The sequence below is a fragment of the Watersipora subatra genome, chromosome 2, assembly GCF_963576615.1.
Source record: "Watersipora subatra chromosome 2, tzWatSuba1.1, whole genome shotgun sequence".
NCBI classification, from domain to species: domain Eukaryota; kingdom Metazoa; phylum Bryozoa; class Gymnolaemata; order Cheilostomatida; family Watersiporidae; genus Watersipora; species Watersipora subatra.
In genome coordinates this window covers 13,926,016-13,951,346 of record NC_088709.1, presented here as the reverse complement: position 1 = coordinate 13,951,346, position 25,331 = coordinate 13,926,016, and the positions used below count along the sequence as shown (strand labels likewise).

The 25,331-nt window shown below is 35.1% G+C and overlaps 2 protein-coding genes across 3 annotated transcripts; one reads left to right on the top strand and one right to left on the bottom strand.

The window, feature by feature from the left end:
• Positions 1-81: 81 nt before the first annotated feature.
• LOC137386811 (alpha-ketoglutarate-dependent dioxygenase alkB homolog 4-like) lies at positions 82-5,578 on the bottom strand. 2 transcript variants are annotated; one of them, XM_068072962.1, is made up of 3 exons: positions 5,449-5,578; positions 2,050-2,161; positions 82-1,086 (listed from the first exon to the last, which is right to left on the bottom strand). In XM_068072962.1, the coding sequence occupies exons 1-3, from the start codon at positions 5,545-5,547 to the stop codon at positions 464-466; spliced, it is 834 nt and encodes a 277-aa protein (XP_067929063.1). In that variant the 5' UTR covers positions 5,548-5,578; the 3' UTR covers positions 82-463. The 2 variants fall into 2 exon arrangements, with proteins under 2 accessions (XP_067929063.1, XP_067929064.1); XM_068072963.1 differs by having other exon boundaries at positions 5,466-5,561.
• Positions 5,579-5,809: 231 nt separating this feature from the next.
• LOC137387112 (beta-2-syntrophin-like) lies at positions 5,810-24,518 on the top strand. Its single transcript, XM_068073415.1, has 6 exons — positions 5,810-6,542; positions 11,136-11,554; positions 18,748-18,890; positions 21,992-22,188; positions 22,376-22,554; positions 23,868-24,518. Exons 1-6 carry the CDS (start codon positions 5,942-5,944, stop codon positions 23,958-23,960), a joined length of 1,632 nt encoding a protein of 543 aa, XP_067929516.1. The 5' UTR covers positions 5,810-5,941; the 3' UTR covers positions 23,961-24,518.
• Positions 24,519-25,331: the final 813 nt, after the last annotated feature.

The following is a 25,331-nucleotide window of genomic DNA, read 5'->3' as shown; positions in this document are numbered from 1 at the left end:
AGAGTATTTGGATCTGATTTTAACCACTGTGTGCTCAGTGGAATGGTGCTAAGTCCATGGATGCTGCATAAACATTTTGCATTAGAAAAACAAAGAGTTTTTATTATCTTAGACAACTGTTAAATAATTAAGTGTGATCTGAGCCAGCATTCTATAGCAACAGATGGTCTGTCTATTAGAAATCTACTCATACCTTTTTGCAAAGCAATATTTTTTTACTGTATATCATTATTGAGCAATTATTTTATTTGTAAAAATGTACAGTAGCAACTTTTGCTAACCAGAATTTTCTATCCCTAGAGTCTTGGGCTCTATCGTGTGTAGTGGGCAATATAAAAAGACAACCCCAATAAAGCAAACCATTGCATTTCTATACGTTTCATTCAAGTGTCGCAGTGATGTCATAGAAGAAAGTGGTATGAACAAAAAAAGGAAAAGGTTTAAAACTACTATAAATTATCATTTATGTCGTGCGAATTATCTGTAGAGGTGGCATCCATGTTTGAGCAGCAGTAGCAAGGAGTTCCTTCCCTAGCGACTCGGATGACCCACCTTCTAGAAATTGAGGAGTCAGTTCTCTTACAGTAATGCCAATTCTTCTGGAACTTATGTGATGCCTCGCAATAGAATGCATCCATTTATTCCTAGCGTCGCCATAGATCACAGCGAGGCATCGTGCTGGCAGTGGAAGAATAATCTCGTTCGGAGAGTCTGTCTGCGTGAGAGTGTAGCTCGTGTTGGACAGCAAATTGAATGTAACGAGACGATCGCCCCAAAGCCAAAAGTCATCAAAGTGTGGGTCTATAGAGGCACCTTTCAATGGTTCATATTCAAGATTACACATTTCTACCGGCAAAAAATCTGACAGCGCCTCAACTTCTTTCATACGCTCCAGGAGCACTTTACTATGCTCGGGAAATCCAGTAAAGCTACCAAGTTTGAGTTTTTTCTTTTTGAAATTAACTTTTGGGCCAAAGTCCTGTTTTCGTCTCCCCGATTGAGAGTCAACCCATGGTATTTTATCTATTTCATTGACAATATGCACCTCCTCTGCATTAGAAATGAATTCTGGAATTATTAATACACCTGCAAAAAAACACAAATAAATAACAAGTGCCAACAACTCTGCTTAAAGGCATTACCATGGTCAAATTATGTATTACAGTGTATAGTAAATGCATGTAACCCAAAACGTTATCAGTGCTGAGACAACATTCTTACAATGAAACAATGAAGTACTGAAAATATTAACCATGTTTACTTCATTGTGGTGGGTGTTATTCTGCAACACATGACTACAACTTGAGACTTGTTTACAACCTAAAAAGAATTTCAATTGGAGTTGTACTCTTCAATCAAAATACAGGGAAAATAACTCTTACAAGGTTTTGCATCCCTTGCTACCAGGAAACTCTGTTAAGGAATCAATGGATTAAATTTGATGCCAAAGATGTACTTTTAAGCATTGTGGGATTTCAATCATTCAGTCTGACCTCATACGCGATTACACCTTTTAAACCGCAGTTGTTCAACGCACTAAAATAATTTCTGATTTCTGTCTTTTCATATTTTCTTTCTTTTGGCATGTAACGAAAAACATAATATTGTTTATGATTACGAATACCAAAAAGTATTACACACATAAACCAGCAGCTGGTTTTGGTCAGACAGTTTACAAAATGTGTGAGACACGGTTTATTACCAATGGTTGGTTTGTGTGTGTTCTTGAGCTCACAAACTCGGGTTTTTTTTTAAAAAATCCCAAATAATATTTAAACGACCAAACACAAGTGAGTTATATGCATATGTTTGAGCGTGTTGTGATATTATGCTTATTCAGCTTTATGTAGCTTTGAGTATAGCTTTGACCTTATATATTGAATGACCTTTGACCTTATATGTTGAATGCTTAATTTATGAGGAATCAGTCTATTTCCTGTAAATATGTAGTGAAGACACTCATTAAACTGTCTATTCATTAAAACTTCATCTAATCAATCAACATATTATCGTGTCATTCGCCCATAAAGAAGTCATTGACAAACATACCTTGTATAGTAAGGTATTCATGGTTATTGTGCTTGACATGGTCACAGGAACTCTTGTAAGCCTTGTCCTTGCACTCTATACAATAATACCATGTGTCTGTATGTTCACTTGCCTGAAATGCACACATAACGTGAAGCAGTGGCGCTACAATAGTGTGGTCACGTAAAATCTTTTTTAGGGAAGGCCGATCATGTTATACAACAAACCTTGAAACACACATGCGAGAAAGCAACTAATTTTTATAGATTAGGTCATGAAATGACTCCATGAACCAGTAAACAAGAACAACCAAGTTTGTGAGAAGTTTTATCTGATTTTATCACTCTTCCTAGCCATGTAGAACGACAGATGAATTCAGAAAGTCATGATGACTTTATAAAAAGCATTAAGATAGCTAATACCACATTACATTACATGCCACACAGGTGTTCAGTGTAAGTCATAGTTTCTTGTAGCCTGATCTCTATAGGCAGACAAACAACATATTCATGAATGAATATATATGTAAGACTAGCTGAATGCCCGGCGTTGCCCAGGTAAAAAAGTCATCTGACAAAATTTCGTTTTAACATAGACAACATTTATCATTCTAACTTTTAAACTTCATATCATGAGAAGACTGTTTGTGCAGCTTAATTAAGAAAAAATAAAACAACTGTAAAGGTGTTTGAATGTGAATTAATTAGCAAGTAATGGCTAGAAAATCTGTTTTGCGACGAATACAATGAAAAATGATTTGATTCTGATACTATAAATACGAATTGAGAAAACAAAATACAAATCGTGGATATATTGAATTAATAATAGCTATGACTAAATAGAAGTGTGTATATAAAAAAGTTCCTGTTGCAGCAGAAGTTTGTTGTACTCAAAGTTTTGATGGACGGTACTGACACCTCTCGACACTTGTACAAACGTAAAAATGAGACATTGAACTGTCTTTGTCTAATACTTTGTCTGACCAAACAAAGATAGAATGTTAAGGCAATTCCTACTCGAGATAATACAATTGTCTACGTGAAAAGCATTTAGCCTTTGAAATGTTACAGATTTAGCAAGCAAACCTTGAGAAAAACTGGTAATAGGAGTGTAACGCTATATTTGAAATTAAAACAGCACATTTGCAAAAATACAAATTTAAAAAAAGAATTTAGTAAAAAAATCAGATTTTTAAAAAATTCAAAAAAAATAACACACACACACACGCGTTGGCTGACGAAGTGGCAATCGACCAATGATTGTTTTCACCTTTGTAAAGAAAGTGCTTTGCCTTTCCACAGCAAACCACAGAAAACAAGTATCAAATCAGCAAGTGACATTTGTAACCAATGTCATCGAGAAGGGTCAAATATGACGCTTCATTTAAATTGAAAGTTGTGAATGTAGCTTTGCAAATTGCCAACCAAAATGCTGCTGCAGTTTTTAGCATCGACGAAGAGCAGTTCGACGAATGGAATGCAGTGCTGGAAAAATCGCATGATAGTGGCAACGACAAAAGACCTTACGCCACTACAAGTATTGGATATTTCCTTGCGTTTTATTGCTGAATAAATTATTTTAACATTCACACATTCTAAAAAGTACCTTACGCCAAGCGTCATGAGAAGTTTACAGGCATAATCTTTAGATGGCATGTATAAACCGCATCTCAAATCTTTCAAAAAGAATTTAGGTTCACAGGGGCGACTTAAACACAAGAATTTACAGTATGTTTTTAATTTACCGTAAAACCTCTAAATGAATGCCACTCCTATTTGATCGCCACGATGAAATAAAGGTTGAAACTTTGAAAGCAACACCATAGAAATAATTAATAACTGTTTCAGGCTAATAGCAGTTCCTTTTTAAAACCATCAAGTGCCTCAATGGCAAAAAATGCAATTCAAGGCTTCATTGAATGGGAATTAATGAGCGCGCCAGTTATGCAATGATCTGAATCTAGAATGAATGTGCATTAAGGGGTCAGAAATAGAAATAGTAAATGCTAAAGATGTAATGCTCAAGATTCTCACTCTGGGAGCATTTTTATTTGTTTAGTACATCGGAAAATAGTTTAATTAGTAATCGTCTAAATAGGTATTGAGAATTAATAATGCTAGCTCCATTTGCTTGATGTAATTGCGAATTACTTTATCACCTTACCTCTTTGCTTCCACATATGTTTTAAACAAATATAAATTTGCATCTTAGAAAGCGATTGTCGTTTGTAATCAGCATAAACTTGCTAAGTACTTATGTTTTAAAATAGGATCTAGCTTTATATTATTTGTCAGGCGAGAAATTTTTACTACATTTCAGGACTTCAAAGATAGAAAAAAGGCAGCTATGTTCCTAGTTATGAGTGACACAGCTCTTCTGGCCAAGTTGTCCGGTTGGACCATTTGCAGAACAACTCTTGTCGGCAACTATCAACATGGCATAAACAAGTATTGCTTGGTAAACTCTCTCATCCCTTAGTAGGATAAACGTCATTGTACGCTCGTAATCATCCAAATGAGTCCAAGTCTAGACAGAATTCTGTCAAAGGTCCCTCAGGAAACCCCCATAGACAAACCTCGACCCCAGCTTTCCTAACTAATCTGTCAAGTCATGCGCCCAAAACCATTGGCTGCCGAGTCATTTTTTTCATGCATTGGATATATACATTTTACATAGCCCAGCCAACATTTACATATTCCATTTATTTTGACATCTGGTTGTGATCATTTGATGTTCAGGGTAAGAAACAGTAAACTAAATACATCGCATGTAACCTGCATCATGCCAAGCTCACTATCTAGACTCGTACTCTAATAGTTTGCATCATATGAACTAAATGGCCATTTGAGTTCATAGCTGCAACTCATTTTGCTCATACAAAAATGTTATGCAAAACTTGAGCCATTGTAATATGATCTTCATCATATTCAACTTTCAACCCACAATTTTAACTTATTTTCCAATCACACAACACTTCAAATTGTTCGTATGATGTTTTTCTCATATTGTTTATAGGTTGCATTTCTTTCAGGTTGGTTTGTAGGTTCTCATTGTCCTTATATTCTGCTCACGCTTAACATGTTGTCCTTTTTCGTTTTAAGATTTGTCACTGTCAACGAATAGGCCTAGTTGTTCTGAGATTATAAACTCAATACAAATCAGTCGCACACATACATCCACGCTATTTTAGTCACGTGGTGGGTTTTGGCAATTTTATTGCTTGTACGTATTTGTTGTCGAATGTGATTTAGAAAATGCTTATCGTGTTAAGTTGGTTGCAAAAATTTCAATTTACATAGCCTAGTTATACCTGTATAACAATATTAATACTTTTACTCGAACTTGATTTTGCTAACATTCATTCGTTTAAAATATTTGAGGAATCAATTTTTCATTGATCGTTAGTTTTCTAGTCCTTGCCTCAGTTTTTGTGTTACCATTAGAAACTACATCTTGCTTTTCACTCTCGCAAAGCAAGCATGTCCGTATTCCTTTGCAAGAGCATGTTTTGGAATTCATGGCACGGAAATCGTCTCCTGTTTACGAACCGACGACGCAATCTCATTCATGTATTTGACTACAACAAAAGTACAGAATTTGCAAGTTGGTATAAATAAATTTTTAATATGTTAATAAACATTTAAAACTGCAAAATATATTTAATATTAAATTAGTAAGTGCACATTCAAACGAAATACTTTATTTAGATGGCATAGGAGGCTATAGTAACTGATCGTATTAAAGTTCAAGGACGTTTACCAGAGAAAGAGCTGCAGTTCAATTTGACGGTGTTGCCGTGGGTAGTCATCGGTAGCAGTAGCAGTTTAAAAGGTTCAGCGTATGACTAATAGGAACTTTGTGGGATTGAATGAAAAGTTTTTGTTGTACAGTATTTGTCTGGTGAGAAAGAGTTATGGCTGCATTAGTCAATAGGACGGGCTTGTTGCAATTATTCGTTCGGCAGCAGTGGGTCCCAGTTAGTGTTTCGTTAAACGACAGTAATTTACTCATAACTTTAGAAAGTGAAGACGACATACGCAGCACGTCTGCTGTTTCTCCGGCATATGACAATGTGTTTTCAAATGGCAGCAATGGAGATTACTCACCTAGATTTCCCAGCACAAGCACCAGAGGCAGATACTCTGGATCAAGTGCCGGGAATGATTCGGATTCAGATAACAACCCGGTGCAATTTTTCACTCATGACTCTGCAATGCCTAGTTCTCCTCGGTTAGAATCAGATCTTCCAGAGGCAATTTTATCTGGACAGAAGCGCCTAGTCAGAGTTGTGAAAGAAGATCAAAATGGACTTGGCATTAGTATTAAAGGTGGTCGAGAAAATAAAATGCCGATAATTGTAAGTAAAATATTCAAAGGACTTGCTGCTGACATCACAAAACAATTGTATGTTGGAGATGCGATTATATCTGTAAATGGTCAAGACCTCCGGCACGCTTCTCACGATGAGGCAGTCTCATGTCTTAAAAAGGCAGGGCGAGTTGTGGATATGGAAGGTATGCTCTAATTTCTAATTGCTCTTTTTATACAAAAATTACTTGAGTATATTTTTAATTTCATATTTCAGTGATATTATTATCTGTTCATATCAACTGTTGAATAGAATTAGTTACCTCAATTCTAAGGATGGGATTTTGCACGTGTAGTTAATTCACATTGTATGCATTGGAGTGGCTATGTCATTTCTTTAAGGAAATTTGAATTTTTATTTGCAGCTTACTAGAAATTTAACATGATTTTTAAACGGCCAAAGAGTTGCAGTTTGGCTATTTTAAAATCTCATGTCATTCTAATGTCAAATTTAAATTTTTGTTTTTGCATCTGTTTTTTCTGTTTTATACTTTGTAACAGCTGAAAGTGAAAGGAGGAAGTTTGTTAGAAATGAATTCCTAAGGTGGCTGTGATTTGCCTACATAGTCAATATGGGAGTCAAAGCAGCCACTAGGCGTACTCAATCAGTCATGTGGATGACTTCATCATTGATTTTTTGGTTATATTTGCAATGTTTGCATAAGTATTTAGTGCAGAGGAATGACAGAGCTTAGGCCTAAGGGCTCACTCTTGTATTCCATGCATACAGGGAGCTGTCACTCTTATTGATTGGTTGTAGCAATATTCTAATTCAAAGCTGTAGTGGCCATGGATGAAGTTATCCCTCATGCATGCCACATGTTAGGATTTGATATTGAGACTAGTATGGACTGAAATGAATTTTGACATACGTAACCTTGTTTGACACTCCCCTCACCTGTTTGACACTCTCTACACCTGTTTGACACTCTCTACACCTGTCTGATACTTGTGCACCTGTTTGACAATTGACACTCCAACACCCCTTTGACGCTTCCTCTGGTTGACACTCTCTACACACGTTTGACACTACCAATCCTTGTTTGATATTCTAAACCTGTTTGACATTTCCAAAACCTGTTTGACATGTCTCGAAAGGCAACATTCTACCTATGTCATCTCTATTCAACTAATTAATCATTTTATTTTGCAAGCTGTTGGTATGATCTACATGTTGCCTAAGTAAAAGAGTAACTTGTCAAGAATATATAAATGAAAATGCTACTAAAATGACCATGCATCATACAATTTTTGAAACTTATTAGCACTTACTAAGCTGAAATTTAGTGTAATTTTAAATTTATTATATATTATAATATTATATTCAATTTAGTAATTTCAAAAGTACATATGACGCTATAATAACATTTCGGTGCCTTCTTTTAGACTGTTATGGCTGTTTTACTTAAACCATAACTGTCACGAACAACTTTTATTGTATTTACTAGGTGAATCAGACACGCTGATTCCAATTTTGTACTCAAAATAAAGATTAGTCCACTAACTTTCAGAGTAATGAAGGCTTTTTTACAGCGTTTTAATATTGGTCTTGAAAACAACACGATCGGCATAACAAGCTCCGCCCATAAATACGTGACGTAACCTAGCTTTTTAGTAACAGAAGTTACGAAGGGATGTTTAGACCGATTTAGAATAATAGATATGGGTCAAACCTCATCTGGCTCATCTACCTCAAATAGCTAAGGTAGATGAGCTATTTAACATTGCATATTTAAAAAAGCGCGATAACAACGCTAGTTTGTGATAAAACCGCTCTTTTTGAGCTCATTTTCCTCGGCGTCCAGCCCATTTAAACGTCATGTAACAAGCTACGAGCAATTTTAAATAGTTTATATACCTTTCATAAAAATCTGAAATTATTTTACAGGCTGGATTTAGATAATAATGGGTTTTAAGACACCCATCTCTATTATTCTAAATCGGACTAAACATTCCTAACTTCTATTCCTGAAAAAGCTAGCTTTCGTCACATATTTATAGGCAGAGCTTGTAATGCCGATTGTGTTGTTTTCAAAACGGATATTGAAACGCTTTAAAAAAGCCTAAATGACTGAAGGTTAGTGGACTAATTTTTATTTTGAGTACAAAATCGGAATTAGCGTGTCTGATTTACCTAGGAACAACGATAAAAGTTGTTCGTGACAGTTATGGTTTAATTTAATGGTTCATAACAGTTCAATTCTTTTGTATATGTTTTCATTTGTATTGATTCTTAGAAACTTAACTTTGAACCTTGGCTGGAATTTGGTCAAACCAGAACAAGCACCCTCCAATTTCTTATTTGCCTGAATTAAATTTTAAGGAAGCTAAGATACCGTAAAAACCTTTATGTGAACGCCACCTCTATTTGACGGCCACTATTTAAGAAGGGTTGATAAATGGAGCGCCATCCTTTAATTGAATGCTACATCTGTTTGACCACCACTTTGATATTCTTTGATCTCCGCAAACCCATAACAGCAAATGATCAGTAAAAAAGGATCCACAAAATAGCACCAATAAAGATTCGGTTACATCAATAACAATTAAATCTTTCGTTCTTTTTGTTCGTATCGAAGTCTGTCTTTCAACTTCAAAGCTTTTCGGTTTTTTCGTTAAAACTTGGAAAGCAACAACAAAAAGTCATTAGTAACTGTATCAGGCTGATAGAAGTTTCTTGTTTAATGCGGTCTTGATACTTCGACGTATGTGAAAAACAGTTTACATTTACAGTGTACAACGGTTAATGAACAACTAGTTTTAGGCTAAAAGTTGTCCTTAGCACCCATATGGCTAGAATTTTATCATTATTTGTGCGAAATGCAACGCGCAAAGGTTTTGCTTTGCCAAAGTATTGTTTGAACGCTAATATTGATTAGTTGAGTAGTGCAGAAGAGGAGTTGAGGTCAGAAAACATTGTGGAAGGTATTGTACAGTCAGAAAAAGATTTAATCGTTCTAAACAAAAGCAACAATCAAAACCCAACTGGCCAAGTGACCATTGTAAATATTTTTTAAATATGTTAATTTTTGTTTTTGGATATACTGTACATGTATTTTAAGCATGGTTTGTTTATGTCACTTGTTTTTTAATATATATTTGTAGTATTTGATAGATTATTATTATACAACTTTTAAATTTGCTGATTTATAGCATATTATTTGGTAGCACCCTTGCGGTTTTATAAAGCTTACGATAGATAGATAGACTCTCGTAACTCCTCTTCTATTGCACACGAAAAGCCAGTTTTGGCTGCAAACTGTAGAAAACATCAATGAGTACAGTGAGCTTTTATGCAACATAAATTGTTAAATATAGATATAAAATAAAAATATTCCTTTAAATTTAGAATGAAATATAAAATTGAAAGCTCCAACAAATTGCAAAGCCGCGCCCAGGCTATAATATCATCGCATGTTAATTGCAAGAAATAGATATTAACTGGTAGAGATATTTTTCAGCTTCCCAATGCATATTTATTAAGAGATCTACGACAAGTTAGAGGTAAGCTGGCAGATTTTTCTATCTATAAGGGTTAATGTCGCTCCGCCCGAAGGCTAATCCAAAATATAGGTGACAATCGCTTCGCCTGTAAAAAGGTTAAATTTATCTTCCAAAAATTCTGATGAGCTGTTTGAAGATACAATGCCAGCCTCTATTTGAACGCCACCTCTATTTGACCGTCACTATAGGGGAAGGGTTGCAAATAGAGCGCCATGGCGTTCAAATAGAGGTTTTATGGTAAATTCTGAAATTGATAAGTTAGTCGTTCAACGTTTGTTATTTTGATGTTCATTCTCGAGTGGATCTGGATTTATTTTATGCTTCCTTGTGCCTACATTCTTTCCCTTAGTGATCAGCTTAGTTGTATGTTCATTGCAAACCTTGTCTCTCAGTGTAGTTATTCGGCATCAGCCAATACCCAATCTACTGTTGAAAAGTTCTCGGTACACTACTGACCAATAGCTGCATTAGCTGTACACTACTTACCAATAGCTGCGTTAGCTGTAAAATACTGACCAATAGCAGCTTCAGCTGTACGCTACTGACCAATAGCAGCTTTAGCTGTACATTTCTGGGCAATGGCATTTTGTAAGTTACCTTTAAGCTAGGCTAGTTTTTTTGGCAGCTTCTACACTATGTAAAGCTGCAAGAATGCTACATAAACATAAGTCTGATAGCAGTCACTCCAATGTCATGCTGACGCATTTCTCCAACATTTGCAGGAAGTTTCAGTTGTGACACATATATATATATTTATAAATCTCAGTGTTTGTCTTTTTTAAAATCCTGTGCTTAGTTATAGCAGTTAAAATCAACAATGAAAAATTTGCACAGCTTTGGATTTGATGTTAGGACTTCCAGATCTAGAGCCAGAGAACTGAACCACTAAGCTAAACATAATACAATGGATTTATTTGACAAATAGTCATCATATTGGTTGAGATACTCATGCTTGAAGAACTTGCTTGGGGTTGATAACTAACACTGTTGACCATTACGTGTAACGATTGTTAAGCTGGCCCAAAACGCAAGCATTGTTTTAGTAAAGATCTAACTTTCCTGGTAAGTTACTCAAGTTCGTTAAAGGTAATTATTCTATTGCCTGCGCAATGCGGGGCATTTGTCTAGTATTTCTATATTTCAGTCGGCAAAGGCTGCCATGTATTAAGATTTTGGATATATTAGTGATTAACAGGTTTTCATTTAGTCGTGACAGATATTGTCACTTGTTGCAGTGAAATACTTACGCGAGATTACACCATTTTTTAAGAAGACAAGTTCTCTTTCTGATATTGGTTGGGATGAGACAGGAACTTCGCATGCCTCTCCTTCTCCCACGACATCTCCCTCTACGCAATCCTCCACCATCACTTGGTCAGAAAAGAAGACGATTCCCCTCACCAACTGCTTTGTTTGCCAGAATCTGACAATGATTGACAAGGATCTTTCTACCATCGAAATACATGCGCCAGATGGCCAGAGTTCTTGTTTCTTACGCTGCGCGGATAGAGTTAGCGCTAGTGCCTGGTTTAACTCAATTATGGCAAACGTTTTTAACAGGATGCAGCTGGTTGCCCTTCCAGAAGCCAACCAGGTTATGTCTCGCATACCAACAGGAAGCTACATCAATCACATGGGCTGGCTCGCTCAGCAGGTTAGTATCGTGTTACTAACAAGTCTTCATCTTACGCCAGTTATGGGCCCTTAGCGTTGGTTCTGGCGCAGATGAATCTGTGAACTGGTGCGGGCTCAATGAGGAGAGGTATAGTGAGATTAATAGCTGTTAGCGGTACTATATACTCCAGATATCCCCCATTTAGATGGTGCTGCACTAATAATGTCTCTGCCATTGCTGGCTGCTCTTATTAAAGTCTGGGCCATCTAATTAGGTATTTCTCTTTGCTGAACAGTATTCTAGGCTATCTGGCATCATTTACGGGATGTTTCAATCCACTCGTAGTCATTATGGTGCACTCGCCTAGTTTACAGTCGTGGCTCGTATGCCATGCTAAAGTAGTCTCGAAAAACCTTCATAATTTGTGCCAGGCTTATTTTTTGCACACTAACAGTTGATCGTTTACCCTAGGACACTTATGTATTCACGTCATCTAACTTTTGCGTTTTCGCGGAGTCATCTTCTTGCGAAAATTTCATGAGCGAAACTAAGCTTTTATAACGAATGAGCAAAATCGCGAATTAAATAGCTTTGATCATTGATATCCACAATAAAATCGTCATATAGAGGGACCTAGACGTCATTGATAGTCCCAAGAAACAAATGGCAGCAAGCGATCAAATTGAATTATCGATCTCGACCAAACATTTCTACCTGCGGTTTACAAATACAAACTAGTCCCAAATTGAAAATTTTTACTTACTAGTGAACTTGACCTGAGGAATCTAATCTGTTTGTTCCACTGCATTTATTTTCACATCACTATATTTTCGCACTCATCAGACCCGCGAAATTAAGTTGCAGCGAAATTTTAGTCTGTGTGCTACTCACGAAACTAAATACTAGCTAAATAAAAGTGTCCTAGGGTAGCTAGCATGATGTAATAAAAGGGAAACAAACCATCTATATGAAGCAGTGTATGATCACATCGTACATTTTTCAAGAGCATGTTGTGCATCTATATAAATCCTAAAGTTTGTCTTTTGTTTGTCGATATGTTTAGCGATTTAAGTCTTTCAATGAAAAATTCCCACCTTACTGGGGTTGAACTCATAACAATTGTCAGTGCAAGCTGACGAACAAGCGCTCCTAACCACAAGGCTAACATGCCTTCATCATTCCCATTGCTCTTACCATATACTCTATATCCTTTTTGCGATTGCACACACCAAATGTGCACTTTTTATTATTAGTTAATACTAGGTGAATGCCCCGCATTTCTTGGGTAATAAAAGTCTTTGAACAGAAAATTCATTTTTATTTAACATATACAACATTTATCATTCTAACTTGTAAACTTCATATCATGAGAAAAGTGTATTTTGTGCAGTTCAAATGAATTGAGATGAAAAATAATACAACTAAAGGTTTTCAAACTTTTTCAAACAGCTGTAAGTTTTAAATTTTATATTATGAAAGAAGCGTTTTGTTAAAATAACTTAGGAAGAAAAATAAAACTGTAAAGGTGTTTAAATGTAAATGTGAAATAATTAGCAAGCAATGTTTAAATGTAGTCTGTTTTGCTACGACTACAATTAAAATTATTTGGTATACGATTTTAGTTTGTTTCGTATATATATAAAATATCGTATAGACGTATAGAGTGGTATAAAAACCCATAGTAATTACCTAATGCAATCACCGGGTAAAAATTATCATCATTAAAAAATAGTAACAAAACAATATGTTAACCTTAGTAACTATAGTTACCTACAATAACTTTAGTGCATTATGTGGTTATGATCTGCAAGAAAGTGTAACATTACAATGTACTATGTGCAGAGTACTTACCTTCGAGACAGACGTGTAACATAAACGCTGAATCTAACTTAAATGAATTTAGCTTACCAAACACATACTTGAAGGAAGTTTTAGTATGTATTTTAGTAAACTTCAAACTGTTTAACTAAAATTTTATCACTTATCTGTTTGCGAATCCATTTTTACTATCAAGGATACCACTGAGCTGACATGCCGGCAAAATAGCATATCGACATTTTTGTTATTTCGTCGTAATCAGTACAATCACCAAATTTTGGTTTCGATAGGAATTATTGTTAATACCATACGGCGAAAAACAAATTCACCCTAGTATGGCAAGTACGAAAAAGCATCGTGTTTCATAGAGTTAGGCAAAAAATATTTTATAACAGGGGCATCATAACCAGTGGGTGCAATGTATTAATTAATACGTCCTTTAGTGTGTGCGATTGAGAAAAGGGTATACAGTATTTGATAAGAGTGATAGAATTTCAAGGACTGTAGCTCAGTGGTTAAATGCGTGGTTAGTCAGCTTGTTTATATATAAATATAAATCTCAAAGTTAGTCCTTTTCATCTGTCTGTCTGTCCAGCATTTGAACTCTCGAAGATTGTAACCGTAAGTTTGTAAACACGTGCATCTAACCACAAGGCTACGCCGTTCGTACCATTCCATTGCTCTTACCATATACTGTATGCCCTTTTTCCAATTGCACACGCTAAATTACAGATTAATTAAAACAGTGCGCGCCCACGAGTTACGAAGCCCTGTAATAGGATTTTTTCGCCTCAATTTATGAAACAAAAATTTTTCTCAAAAGTAAAGTTTGGCGGTTGGTGTACTGATTACGACGAAGTAGCAAAAATGTTGATATGCTATTCGCCGAAATACCTCCCACGACGCCTGAAAGAGTTATATGTTGCTCGTTATCTCAGTTCAGCGTTATAGTAAAAATGGTAAAAATGGATTCACAAACAGATAAGTAATAAAATTTAGTTCAAAGTTTGAAGTTTATTAAAATACATTCTAAAACATCCTTCAAGGCTGGTTCACACTATATTGCCATATGTCAGCGTTTACTTTTCAACGTTCATCGTCGATTATGTGAACCGTAAACCAAAGGCATTGACGAAGCAACGCAGACACGTCCGGAAAATTTGCAGCTGCCAAGCTTTCCCGATGTTCCGCTGAGCATCGACTTCCGCCTTTTCAATGTGAACTATTTCGGCGATAGTAATTTGTAATTGCAGATAGCGTGATTTATTTATTTCTGTTCATGATAGTTGCTGCGGGACTAGTATTTTATTCAAGTCCGCGAAAATAAAGAGGTTTCTTCGCGAAAATTTACATAGAACAATGAGAACATTACGTCACTGAGTATTTGCTGATGAAAACACGGATGGGTTTGTGATAGTGTGAACATTTTATCATTGACGATCACCAAAGTATTGTGGCATCAACGCCTAGATATGGCGATATAGTGTGAACCTGCCTTCAAGTATGTGTTGGTTAGCTAAATTCATTTATGTTAGATTCAGTATTTATGTTACACACCTGTCTGAAAGGTAAGAACCTTTCACAGTACATGCTGCACATAGTACATAGTAATGTTGCACTTTCTTGCAGATCATAACTACTAAAGGGACTGTAGGTAACTATAGGACTTTACTAAAGTTAACATATTATTTTATTACTGATTTTAAATATATACAGTACGCATATAAAGTTGTGATGATTTTTACTAGGAGGTGTTTGCATTAGATAATTACCATGGGTTTCTATACTACTCTAGCGATATTTTCGCCTTATGGCAAGTTGCCATTGGCAACACTGAAATAAATTAAAATCATTTAATCGTATACCAAATAATTTTTTTTGTAATCGTAGCAAAATAGACCTTAGCCATTACTAGCTAAGGATTTCACGTTTACACTTGAACACTTTTAGTTTTATTGTTCCTCCTCATTTATTTCAATAACACACTTCTTTCATGATATGAAATTTAAAAGTTACAGTTGTTTGAAAAAGCTTGAAAACCTTTACAGCTGTTTTATTTTTTCACGCAATTAATTTTGAACTGCACAAAAAAACACTTCTTTCATGATATGAAATTTAAAAGTTACAGTTGTTTGAAAAAGCTTGAAAACCTTTACAGCTGTTTTATTTTTTCACGCAATTAATTTTGAACTGCACAAAAAAACACTTCTTTCATGATATGAAATTTAAAAGTTACAGTTGTTTGAAAAAGCTTGAAAACCTTTACAGCTGTTTTATTTTTTCACGCAATTAATTTTGAACTGCACAAAAAAACACTTCTTTCATGATATGAAATTTAAAAGTTACAGTTGTTTGAAAAAGCTTGAAAACCTTTACAGCTGTTTTATTTTTTCACGCAATTAATTTTGAACTGCACAAAAAAACACTTCTTTCATGATATGAAATTTAAAAGTTACAGTTGTTTGAAAAAGCTTGAAAACCTTTACAGCTGTTTTATTTTTTCACGCAATTAATTTTGAACTGCACAAAAAAACACTTCTTTCATGATATGAAATTTAAAAGTTACAGTTGTTTGAAAAAGCTTGAAAACCTTTACAGCTGTTTTATTTTTTCACGCAATTAATTTTGAACTGCACAAAAAAACACTTCTTTCATGATATGAAATTTAAAAGTTACAGTTGTTTGAAAAAGCTTGAAAACCTTTACAGCTGTTTTATTTTTTCACGCAATTAATTTTGAACTGCACAAAAAAACACTTCTTTCATGATATGAAATTTAAAAGTTACAGTTGTTTGAAAAAGCTTGAAAACCTTTACAGCTGTTTTATTTTTTCACGCAATTAATTTTGAACTGCACAAAAAAACACTTCTTTCATGATATGAAATTTAAAAGTTACAGTTGTTTGAAAAAGCTTGAAAACCTTTACAGCTGTTTTATTTTTTCACGCAATTAATTTTGAACTGCACAAAAAAACACTTCTTTCATGATATGAAATTTAAAAGTTACAGTTGTTTGAAAAAGCTTGAAAACCTTTACAGCTGTTTTATTTTTTCACGCAATTAATTTTGAACTGCACAAAAAAACACTTCTTTCATGATATGAAATTTAAAAGTTACAGTTGTTTGAAAAAGCTTGAAAACCTTTACAGCTGTTTTATTTTTTCACGCAATTAATTTTGAACTGCACAAAAAAACACTTCTTTCATGATATGAAATTTAAAAGTTACAGTTGTTTGAAAAAGCTTGAAAACCTTTACAGCTGTTTTATTTTTTCACGCAATTAATTTTGAACTGCACAAAAAAACACTTCTTTCATGATATGAAATTTAAAAGTTACAGTTGTTTGAAAAAGCTTGAAAACCTTTACAGCTGTTTTATTTTTTCACGCAATTAATTTTGAACTGCACAAAAAAACACTTCTTTCATGATATGAAATTTAAAAGTTACAGTTGTTTGAAAAAGCTTGAAAACCTTTACAGCTGTTTTATTTTTTCACGCAATTAATTTTGAACTGCACAAAAAAACACTTCTTTCATGATATGAAATTTAAAAGTTACAGTTGTTTGAAAAAGCTTGAAAACCTTTACAGCTGTTTTATTTTTTCACGCAATTAATTTTGAACTGCACAAAAAAACACTTCTTTCATGATATGAAATTTAAAAGTTACAGTTGTTTGAAAAAGCTTGAAAACCTTTACAGCTGTTTTATTTTTTCACGCAATTAATTTTGAACTGCACAAAAAAACACTTCTTTCATGATATGAAATTTAAAAGTTACAGTTGTTTGAAAAAGCTTGAAAACCTTTACAGCTGTTTTATTTTTTCACGCAATTAATTTTGAACTGCACAAAAAAACACTTTTCATGGTATGAAATTTAAAAGTTAGAATGGTAAATGTTGTATATGTTAAACAAAAATAGATTTTTTGTTCGAAGGCTTGTTACCCATGTAACGCCGGGCAATCATCCAGTCTACACATATAAATTTGAGTGTCTGTCCAGAAGAGAGACATTTTGTAGAGGATTCGATTTCGGAACCTCCAGTTCTGGAGGTGTCAAGCTTCTCCATTGGATACGGCTTCAACGGAGCATGGTGATCAATAATAGTGAAGATATTCATTACATTGATTAGAACATGCATAAGGATGTTGCGTCACATGTCGTGATTACCAGCTGGCCTCACTAGGTGAAAGTCCCCCACTGCACTGGTAATAAAAAAAGCTTGTAAATAGTTGTAGGTACATAGCATGAATGTGGTGTAGTAGGTTAGGTGGTGTAGGTACTGTAATGTTGATATGCTGTTTTTATTACCCGTGCAACGCAGGGCATTCACCTAATTTTAAATATATTTACCATAGATTCGAAATTGGAAGTGTTCTATAATTGCAACCAGTAGTATTAACCAACTTTTATGGCTTGGTTCAGTTTTATTTCTTTATTCTCCAAATTGACAGGGTATCCCTCTACTAGTGCTGACATGGTATCCCTCTACTAGTGCTGACATGGTATCCCTCTACTAGTGCTGACATGGTATCCCTCTACTAGTGTTGACATGGTATCCCTCTACTAGTGCTGACATGGTATCCCTCTGCCAGTGTTGACATGGTATCCCTCTACCAGTGTTGACATGGTATCCCTCTACTAGTGCTGACAGGGTATCCCTCTACTAGTGTTGACATGGTATCCATCTACTAGTGTTGACATGGTATCCCTCTACTAGTACTGACATGGTATCCCTCTACTACTACTACTGACATGGTATCCCTCTACTAGTGTTGTCATGGTATCCCTCTACTAGTGTTGACATGGTATCCCTCTACCAGTGCTGACATGGTATCCCTCTACCAGTGCTGACATGGTATCCCTCTACCAGTGTTGACATGGTATCCCTCTACTAGTGCTGACATGGTATCCCTCTGCTAGTGCTGACATAGTATCTCTCTACTAGTACTGACATGGTATCCCTCTACTAGTACTGACATGGTATCCCTCTACCAGTGCTGACATGGTATCCCTCTACCAGTGTTGATATGGTATCCCTCTACTAGTGTTGACATGGTATCCCTCTACCAGTGTTGACATGGTATCCCTCTACTAGTGCTGACATGGTATCCCTCTGCTAGTGCTGACATAGTATCTCTCTACTAGTACTGACATGGTATCCCTCTACTAGTACTGACATGGTATCCCTCTACTAGTGCTGACATGGTATCCCTCTACTAGTGCTGACATGGTATCCCTCTACTAGTGCTGACATGGTATCCCTCTACCAGTGCTGACATGGTATCCCTCTACCAGTGTTGACATGGTATCCCTCTACTAGTGCTGACATGGTATCCCTCTACCAGTTCTGACGGGGTATCTTTCTACTAGTGCTGATATGATATTTATATCGAATCAATGCTCTACCATTGTAGATGCACAGTAAAGAAGGCAATCCAACTTGGAAACCAGTATTTGCATGCGTAACAGAAAAGGACATGCTATTGTATAAGGCAGTACCAATGAATGAGCAGCAGTGGACAAATCCTATACAGAGTCATCCCCTCCTTGCTACCAGGTAAGGAACGGCTGTTTCACTGGTTTGCTGGCAGAATAGTAACCAGCATACTATGGAAGCACTATTACAACAGTATTACAGCTAATACATGTATTGTAACATAGGCTTTGATATAGAAGAAAGATTACAACTGCTAAAATGTCAGTAATATTTTAAATACATTCAAACGCTCCAAATTTATTTAAAACTGTTAAATACAGTCAAACCTCAACGTTTGATCGGCTGTACTCACAGATCTTTCGACATAAAACAGTAAATAATTGTCTCTGCAAAAGAAGTAATTACCAAAAGACAACATTCAAAATTTCTATAACAATTTACATTCATGTGAACATTTTTATAAACTTTAAAAATGAAACATAAAAATAATAAAAACATAGATAAACTAAGTTTGCTCCGATTGTATGCAATGTAAAGTAGGTAGTGTTTCTGTCTCTTTCAAGCTCTGTGTTCCTGAGTTTACAATTCTGTTCACACATATTTAAGGTGAAATAACAATGAGAGCTTTTCTATTAATTTTCAATTTATTGTTTTAGTTTTCACATATAGTTCATTTTGTCTCCTGTAGTTTATTTATTTAGTTTTATGTAATGAATTTGTTTTAATGCGGTACGTATTTATCTAACTGTAGGTAAATGAGGTAGTTTTCTTTTTTGATCATGAAACTGTATACAAGCTATGCTGACATATGGTGGTTTGGCCTGCGAAGCAAATATCTTGATGGATTAACTTGGTTTATCGGGATTCAATGTATTAGTCAACTCCCCTAAAGAAATTCTTTGATGCGTTCATCTTCACATCAGTCTAATATGACAAAATATTTTCCTTGCCAAACCTTGTTTGCATCCTAAGACATGATGTGTTGTATGTCTACTACACCGATATTTATATCTAGTCCTAGTCTGTGTTATGTTCAAATGGTCATTCACTGCGAACCAGGCTTTATGGCTCGAGTAATAACAGTCGAGCCATAATAAGAATGTATAAGAATACTTAATTCTTATAAATTATTTTAAAAGTTTAAGTTATGATAAAATATCTTAAAGTATCTTTTTTTATATATGTAACCTATGCGTCTCGAGTAAGTATACATACAGTATACCATACAACCTCTATTTGAATGCTATGGCGCTTTATTTTTCACGCCTTCCCCCATAGTGGCGGTCAAATGGAGGTGACATTCAAATAGAGGTTTTACGGTAACCTTGATTAGGATTAGTACCAAATTGTAGCCTTGCCCACTCTCTCATTTCTGCGTAACTTGATTATGTTGGAGATATATTAAATAAGGTTATTGACTGCCCTGTCTAACTGGTGTTAGACATTGCGCTGCCTGATATTTATAGTCACAGGTTCGAACTGAACTGCTGTTAATTACCGCTCGCTGCCGTTTCTTCTTGAGCACCGGTGTTAAGTGTCAGGCATCGCTTCACTTCATGGGACTATACACCCTGCGTCAGCTTTCATCTGATATTTATGATCTGCGTGTCTGAGTTTCATGGAATATTTCTGGATCAACATTTGATGTTTTGCTTAGTTGGTCATGTTAATGGGAAGTTGTGTCATCTGGCAGCATTCTGTTTATCCTTAGGTTACCTAATAACCTAAATATAATGTGAACCCTCGTTATCCGTCTTGGCCATTTTAACTGACATAACAAGAAATGACGAAAGTTGTATTTGCCTTTTTTTAACCCAAAAAGGTAAAATAATATAGATATGAAAATGTAACTAATTGAAGCTTAGCTATATTGAATTTTATGCGTAATAGAAAATCAAATATTACACGATTTAACAAAAGTAACAGCTACAAAATGATATTTTATGTATATTATTAATGAGAAAAATTAATTTTAAATGCAAATCAAATAATTCAACACGTAGAAAAAAATTAAAAACAGGATATACCAACAGCTCATTTACTTGCTTTATTTTTTAAAGGGAAGATAATTCCTGATTATGCTCTACTATCTAACAAATGGTAGGGACAGATAACAGTGCCTAACCTCAGTTTTGTTTTATGGAAGACACAATGCTGAAGCTTCCTTTTGTATTACTAACAATAATGAACTCAGGATGATTATTGGTGAACTCTGGTTTTCCTAGTTATACATGTAGCTCGTTCATGCACCTTGGATTTTCACTGTGTGGTTAAAATTTATTGTAAACAATCTGGTCTTAGCTCTATACAATCTCAACCTTTCTAACTGAATACTCAATTTCTGCTGCGGATTCTGCACAACTGATGCACTTGAGTCTAATACAAGAATGGCTCATCCCTAAAAATAAATATGTTCTCCTGTTTTTTATTTTGTTTGCTCCAAGCCTGGTTTTGTTGATAGGGGTCTGTCACTCTTACATTTTTTTGCAAAAACTTACAACAGAGTTTAATTTTTCATCAAAGTTTTAAGAATTATTTTCCATTAATTTGCCAGTTTTTATGCCTTTAGGCAAGACAAGCATGGCTGATTGGATTCGTCGACACCATTTCAACATCGCATTTTTATCACAACTCTATCCACCTCAAAAAACTGTAGAGAATGCTTGTGCCAATTCCATAGAGCATGAGCACATCAGTTTCTCCAGTTTGCACACTGATAGCAGTAATTTGCACTAGAGACTCGAGAGGCACAAGAAATACAATATCCCATGTAGTACAGCGTACTTGATTATTCCTGACTATTGCTTTTGTTCAAGAGAGAAGGGTAGCTGGTAGGTGCTTATCCTTATCTTCCTTCATTAAGAAATGGATCGTCTCTGTCTTTCTCGCTACGTCTTTAGGTCACCCATCTCTTTTCTCGAGAAAGTAGCAGCTACTCACCCATGAGTCCTTGATGAAGGCCTAATTTACAACAATTTGCTCTCTAGGAGTTGTTCCCTCTATTCATCTATTGTTAGTGAATGAATGCATTGCAGAACAAACAGACCCTCTCTGTCACTATCAAATGAAGACTCTCTCTACAGTCAACTTTTAAAGGTTTTCAGTCTCCTAGTTCATCAATTAACAAAAAATGGTTTATTTTTGTACCTCCCACCAAAGAGGTCAAGGGTTGAAGGTTTAGTCTCAACATCGTCACTACATTCCAATAACTCTTTCTGTAGGCTAGTGCATTGTGGGAAGCAGTTGAGTCTAGCCTCTGGAACAGATGTGTATATATTCAGCACAAGGACCGGCAGTAAGATGGGCGTTGAGTCTCATACCTTCAGGGTGGAGAGTCAGCGCGACCAGGCTATCTGGTGCAAGGCATTGGTCAATGGTGCGCATCAGGCAGCCTCTCTAGTCGAAGAAGTCACCTGTGGTGAGTCAGAGTTGTAAGCAGATTGGCATGAGCATGTTACTTGTTCATCACCTTTCAATATGAATGTGTGTGGTTTAATTTTTCTGAATGCAGATTTCTCAATATGTTGTTTAGCAATAGAAATACAATAAATTATAGGCATGTGGACCTGAACAAATCTTTGTCATGTGGTTGGCATGTTTTGTAGAAGTGCTTCACCATGGGCGCGAAGCCGTTCTGAAAGTACATTATGACATCGGTTTTACAATGACGAGTCTAGAAGATGGCATAGAGGTGACTTTATGGCAGTATCCTTTCAGCCAGCTCAAGCGGTCCTCTGATGCTGGCAGTGTGTTGCGGCTCTCATTCACCGATGGAGAGGTGAAGGTTAGTGTCGCAATCACGATATTCCCATCATGGATACAGAAAAGTACCATTCTGTGTAGGCGCGTGTGTGTTCTCTATAGAAACCAACTTCATGGTAAAAAAATGGTCTAAAATTTTGCCTATGGTTCTCTTTGACACTCCCTCGGGTTTAGGCTCAAAAATATTTTGGGCTTACCACTCCGAAGGGGCATGAGGACCAAAGCAGACGTTTTTTGAGTGAAAAAAATGATACTAAACACAATTTTGTAAGAGTAAAGGCTGCTGAGAATAGACAGAACATATAATTACCTATACATGTTTATTAAGGTTATTAAAGTATGAATAATTAACATGAATTTTTGAAAAGTTAAAAATATTCTTAAAAAAATTTCTGTCATACTAATTTATACCCTTCCTGTAAAAATATGTAAATATGTTTTCCTAACTAATGCAATTTGCTTATAGCATGTGGTACCAGGCCTTTTAATGTTTTTATCTTAAAAAATATCTAAAAAGTTCAGATTTTAGAATTTTTGTAAAATGTTTTGAATTTTTCATTAAATATTTGGCGTAAGTATAATATTGTTAGACTGAAATGGCAAAAATGCCACTTTGTGAGAAAATTTCTGATTTTTTTTTCAATTTTTTTATTTTCGCATAAAAGGCCTAAGTCCCCTATACCACACGTTTTAAAAAAAATGTGATGAAAATAATATGATGAGAATTATCAGTTTGATTTGCCTAAAAAATAAAATGAAAAATTCAATTTGTTTTCTCCCACAGGCAATTTCTGGGTATGCCTGCTTGCGTTTGTTATATTTTAGTAACAGACATCTGCATGAAAAAACTACAATATCTACACTTACATACCACAACACATGAACAGATGTTTTGCATTTATCAATCCTACACTTTTTCTTCTTTGAGCATCTCCCATTTATTGTGACCATTTGCGCATGAGATCTTTCACCGGAGTAATTATGGCTGGATGCCCTCCTTAACACTACCGATAGTCCCTGTGTGACGAACCACCAACCTATTGATCATAAGTTGGCACATTAACCACTGGACCACGGCTGCTGCCTGTTTATCAAACTCACACCCTTTTCATTAGTTTTTATTTATTTTTGAATTGTAATTACACTAGTTGAAAAAATACTGGTGTACTACGGTAAGCGGAGATTTGATGATTAGTTTATTGCCAATAATGTAATATATATATTTATATTGAGGATATCACTTGAAGAACACACAATTATTTAAACTATTTTTATTGTATATAATTCATATTTACTGTTCGCTAAGAATTGATTTCATTTACTTCTCTTTTTTAGGAGATGGATATGAAAGCTAGTCCAAAGCCTTTTGTATTTGTCCTACACACATTTCTTTCATCGAAGATTGCACGACTCGGTCTTACAGCTTGACGCGTTGGTCGGTCGGACGGTTGATCTGTCGGGCTAATAATTGCCGCACCACTCACAGAGCATTATTATAGAGCATCTCGCACGCTTTTATTGACAATCACCGATGAATTAATTTTTATGATTATTACATATATATATGTGTCTGATTTTTGGTCTTTTCACCAAACAGTATTAGAATATTTACTATTTATTGTGATTGCTGTCATGTTTAGACTTTGTACAATCATCTCTATCAATTAGTCATATTCTATAGCACATTTCGTATATGCAAGCACTGCTTTGCGGCTGTTCACGACTTCCTAGTTGCATGCATTTTCTATTTTTACTCGGTGCCATCAGGTTCAGTCTCTTTGAAAAGTGTTCATCTTTGCATTGCCAACATAATTTATATCACTCAGTTTTATATACACATTTAGACAGCTTCCCTTATTCTTAGTTGCCCAGGACTATAGCCATGCTTCACTCTATACTAGCTGTATTGAATGTACTAGGCATTAAAATCTACTAATAGTTAAATGCTTTCATTCAAGGAAAGTAAAATACTGAGATGTTCTTTGTTGCGCAATGGTTTATGTATTTAATTGCGATCAGCTTCAAAATATATCCTCCTTTTGAGACATCACGATATAAAAATAATCTAACCAGGTCCTTTAATGAACTTTTTGTGCCTTGCTCTTAGCTTCATATCATTTTAACTAAGGGATCTCACATGCTAGTCTACGTTAAATTATTTGATCTTTTTCATATAAATTGGGATAAGTGTTTTGTTACTGTCAAGTGTTAAGCATAATAAGGCTAGTCAAGACTAAAGCTTAATGAAATGCTGATAACTGTCCTGTAAAAGCTTTTAAGATGAACTGAAAATAAAAAGCAAAATGATTTGCTGTGTAATGTTGATGAAATATGAAAAATAGGCAGTTGCTTACAAGCTGAGTACATGACTGAGTACATGTACTATAATGCCATTCAGTATAAAGAATATATATCTATGTTAAAATGTAAATATTGGATGTATCAGGGTTTGTGTAGGACTAGATGTGCAAAGTAGTCAAAATTGATTGGGCAAAGACAATAAATTTTAAGAAATACTTCTTGACTCTTGTAGTGATTTAAATAAGCACCAAAGTTTTTTTTCTAATATTATCTTGCAGATGACCATATTTGGCTGCATACTATCATACTCTCTAGGTTGTGATCTTGGTAACAAAAGCAATGTGTTATTGTTTTCTATAGCTATTTTTGTAGTCACTAAAAATTATCGAAATTTCGTCTGAAGTGGTGTACGTAAATCTATGCGGTACGGGCTAAAGAAAATACTAAAATAATTGTTGTTCTAGGAGTTGTCGAAACTTTAAAAAGGGAACAACTCTT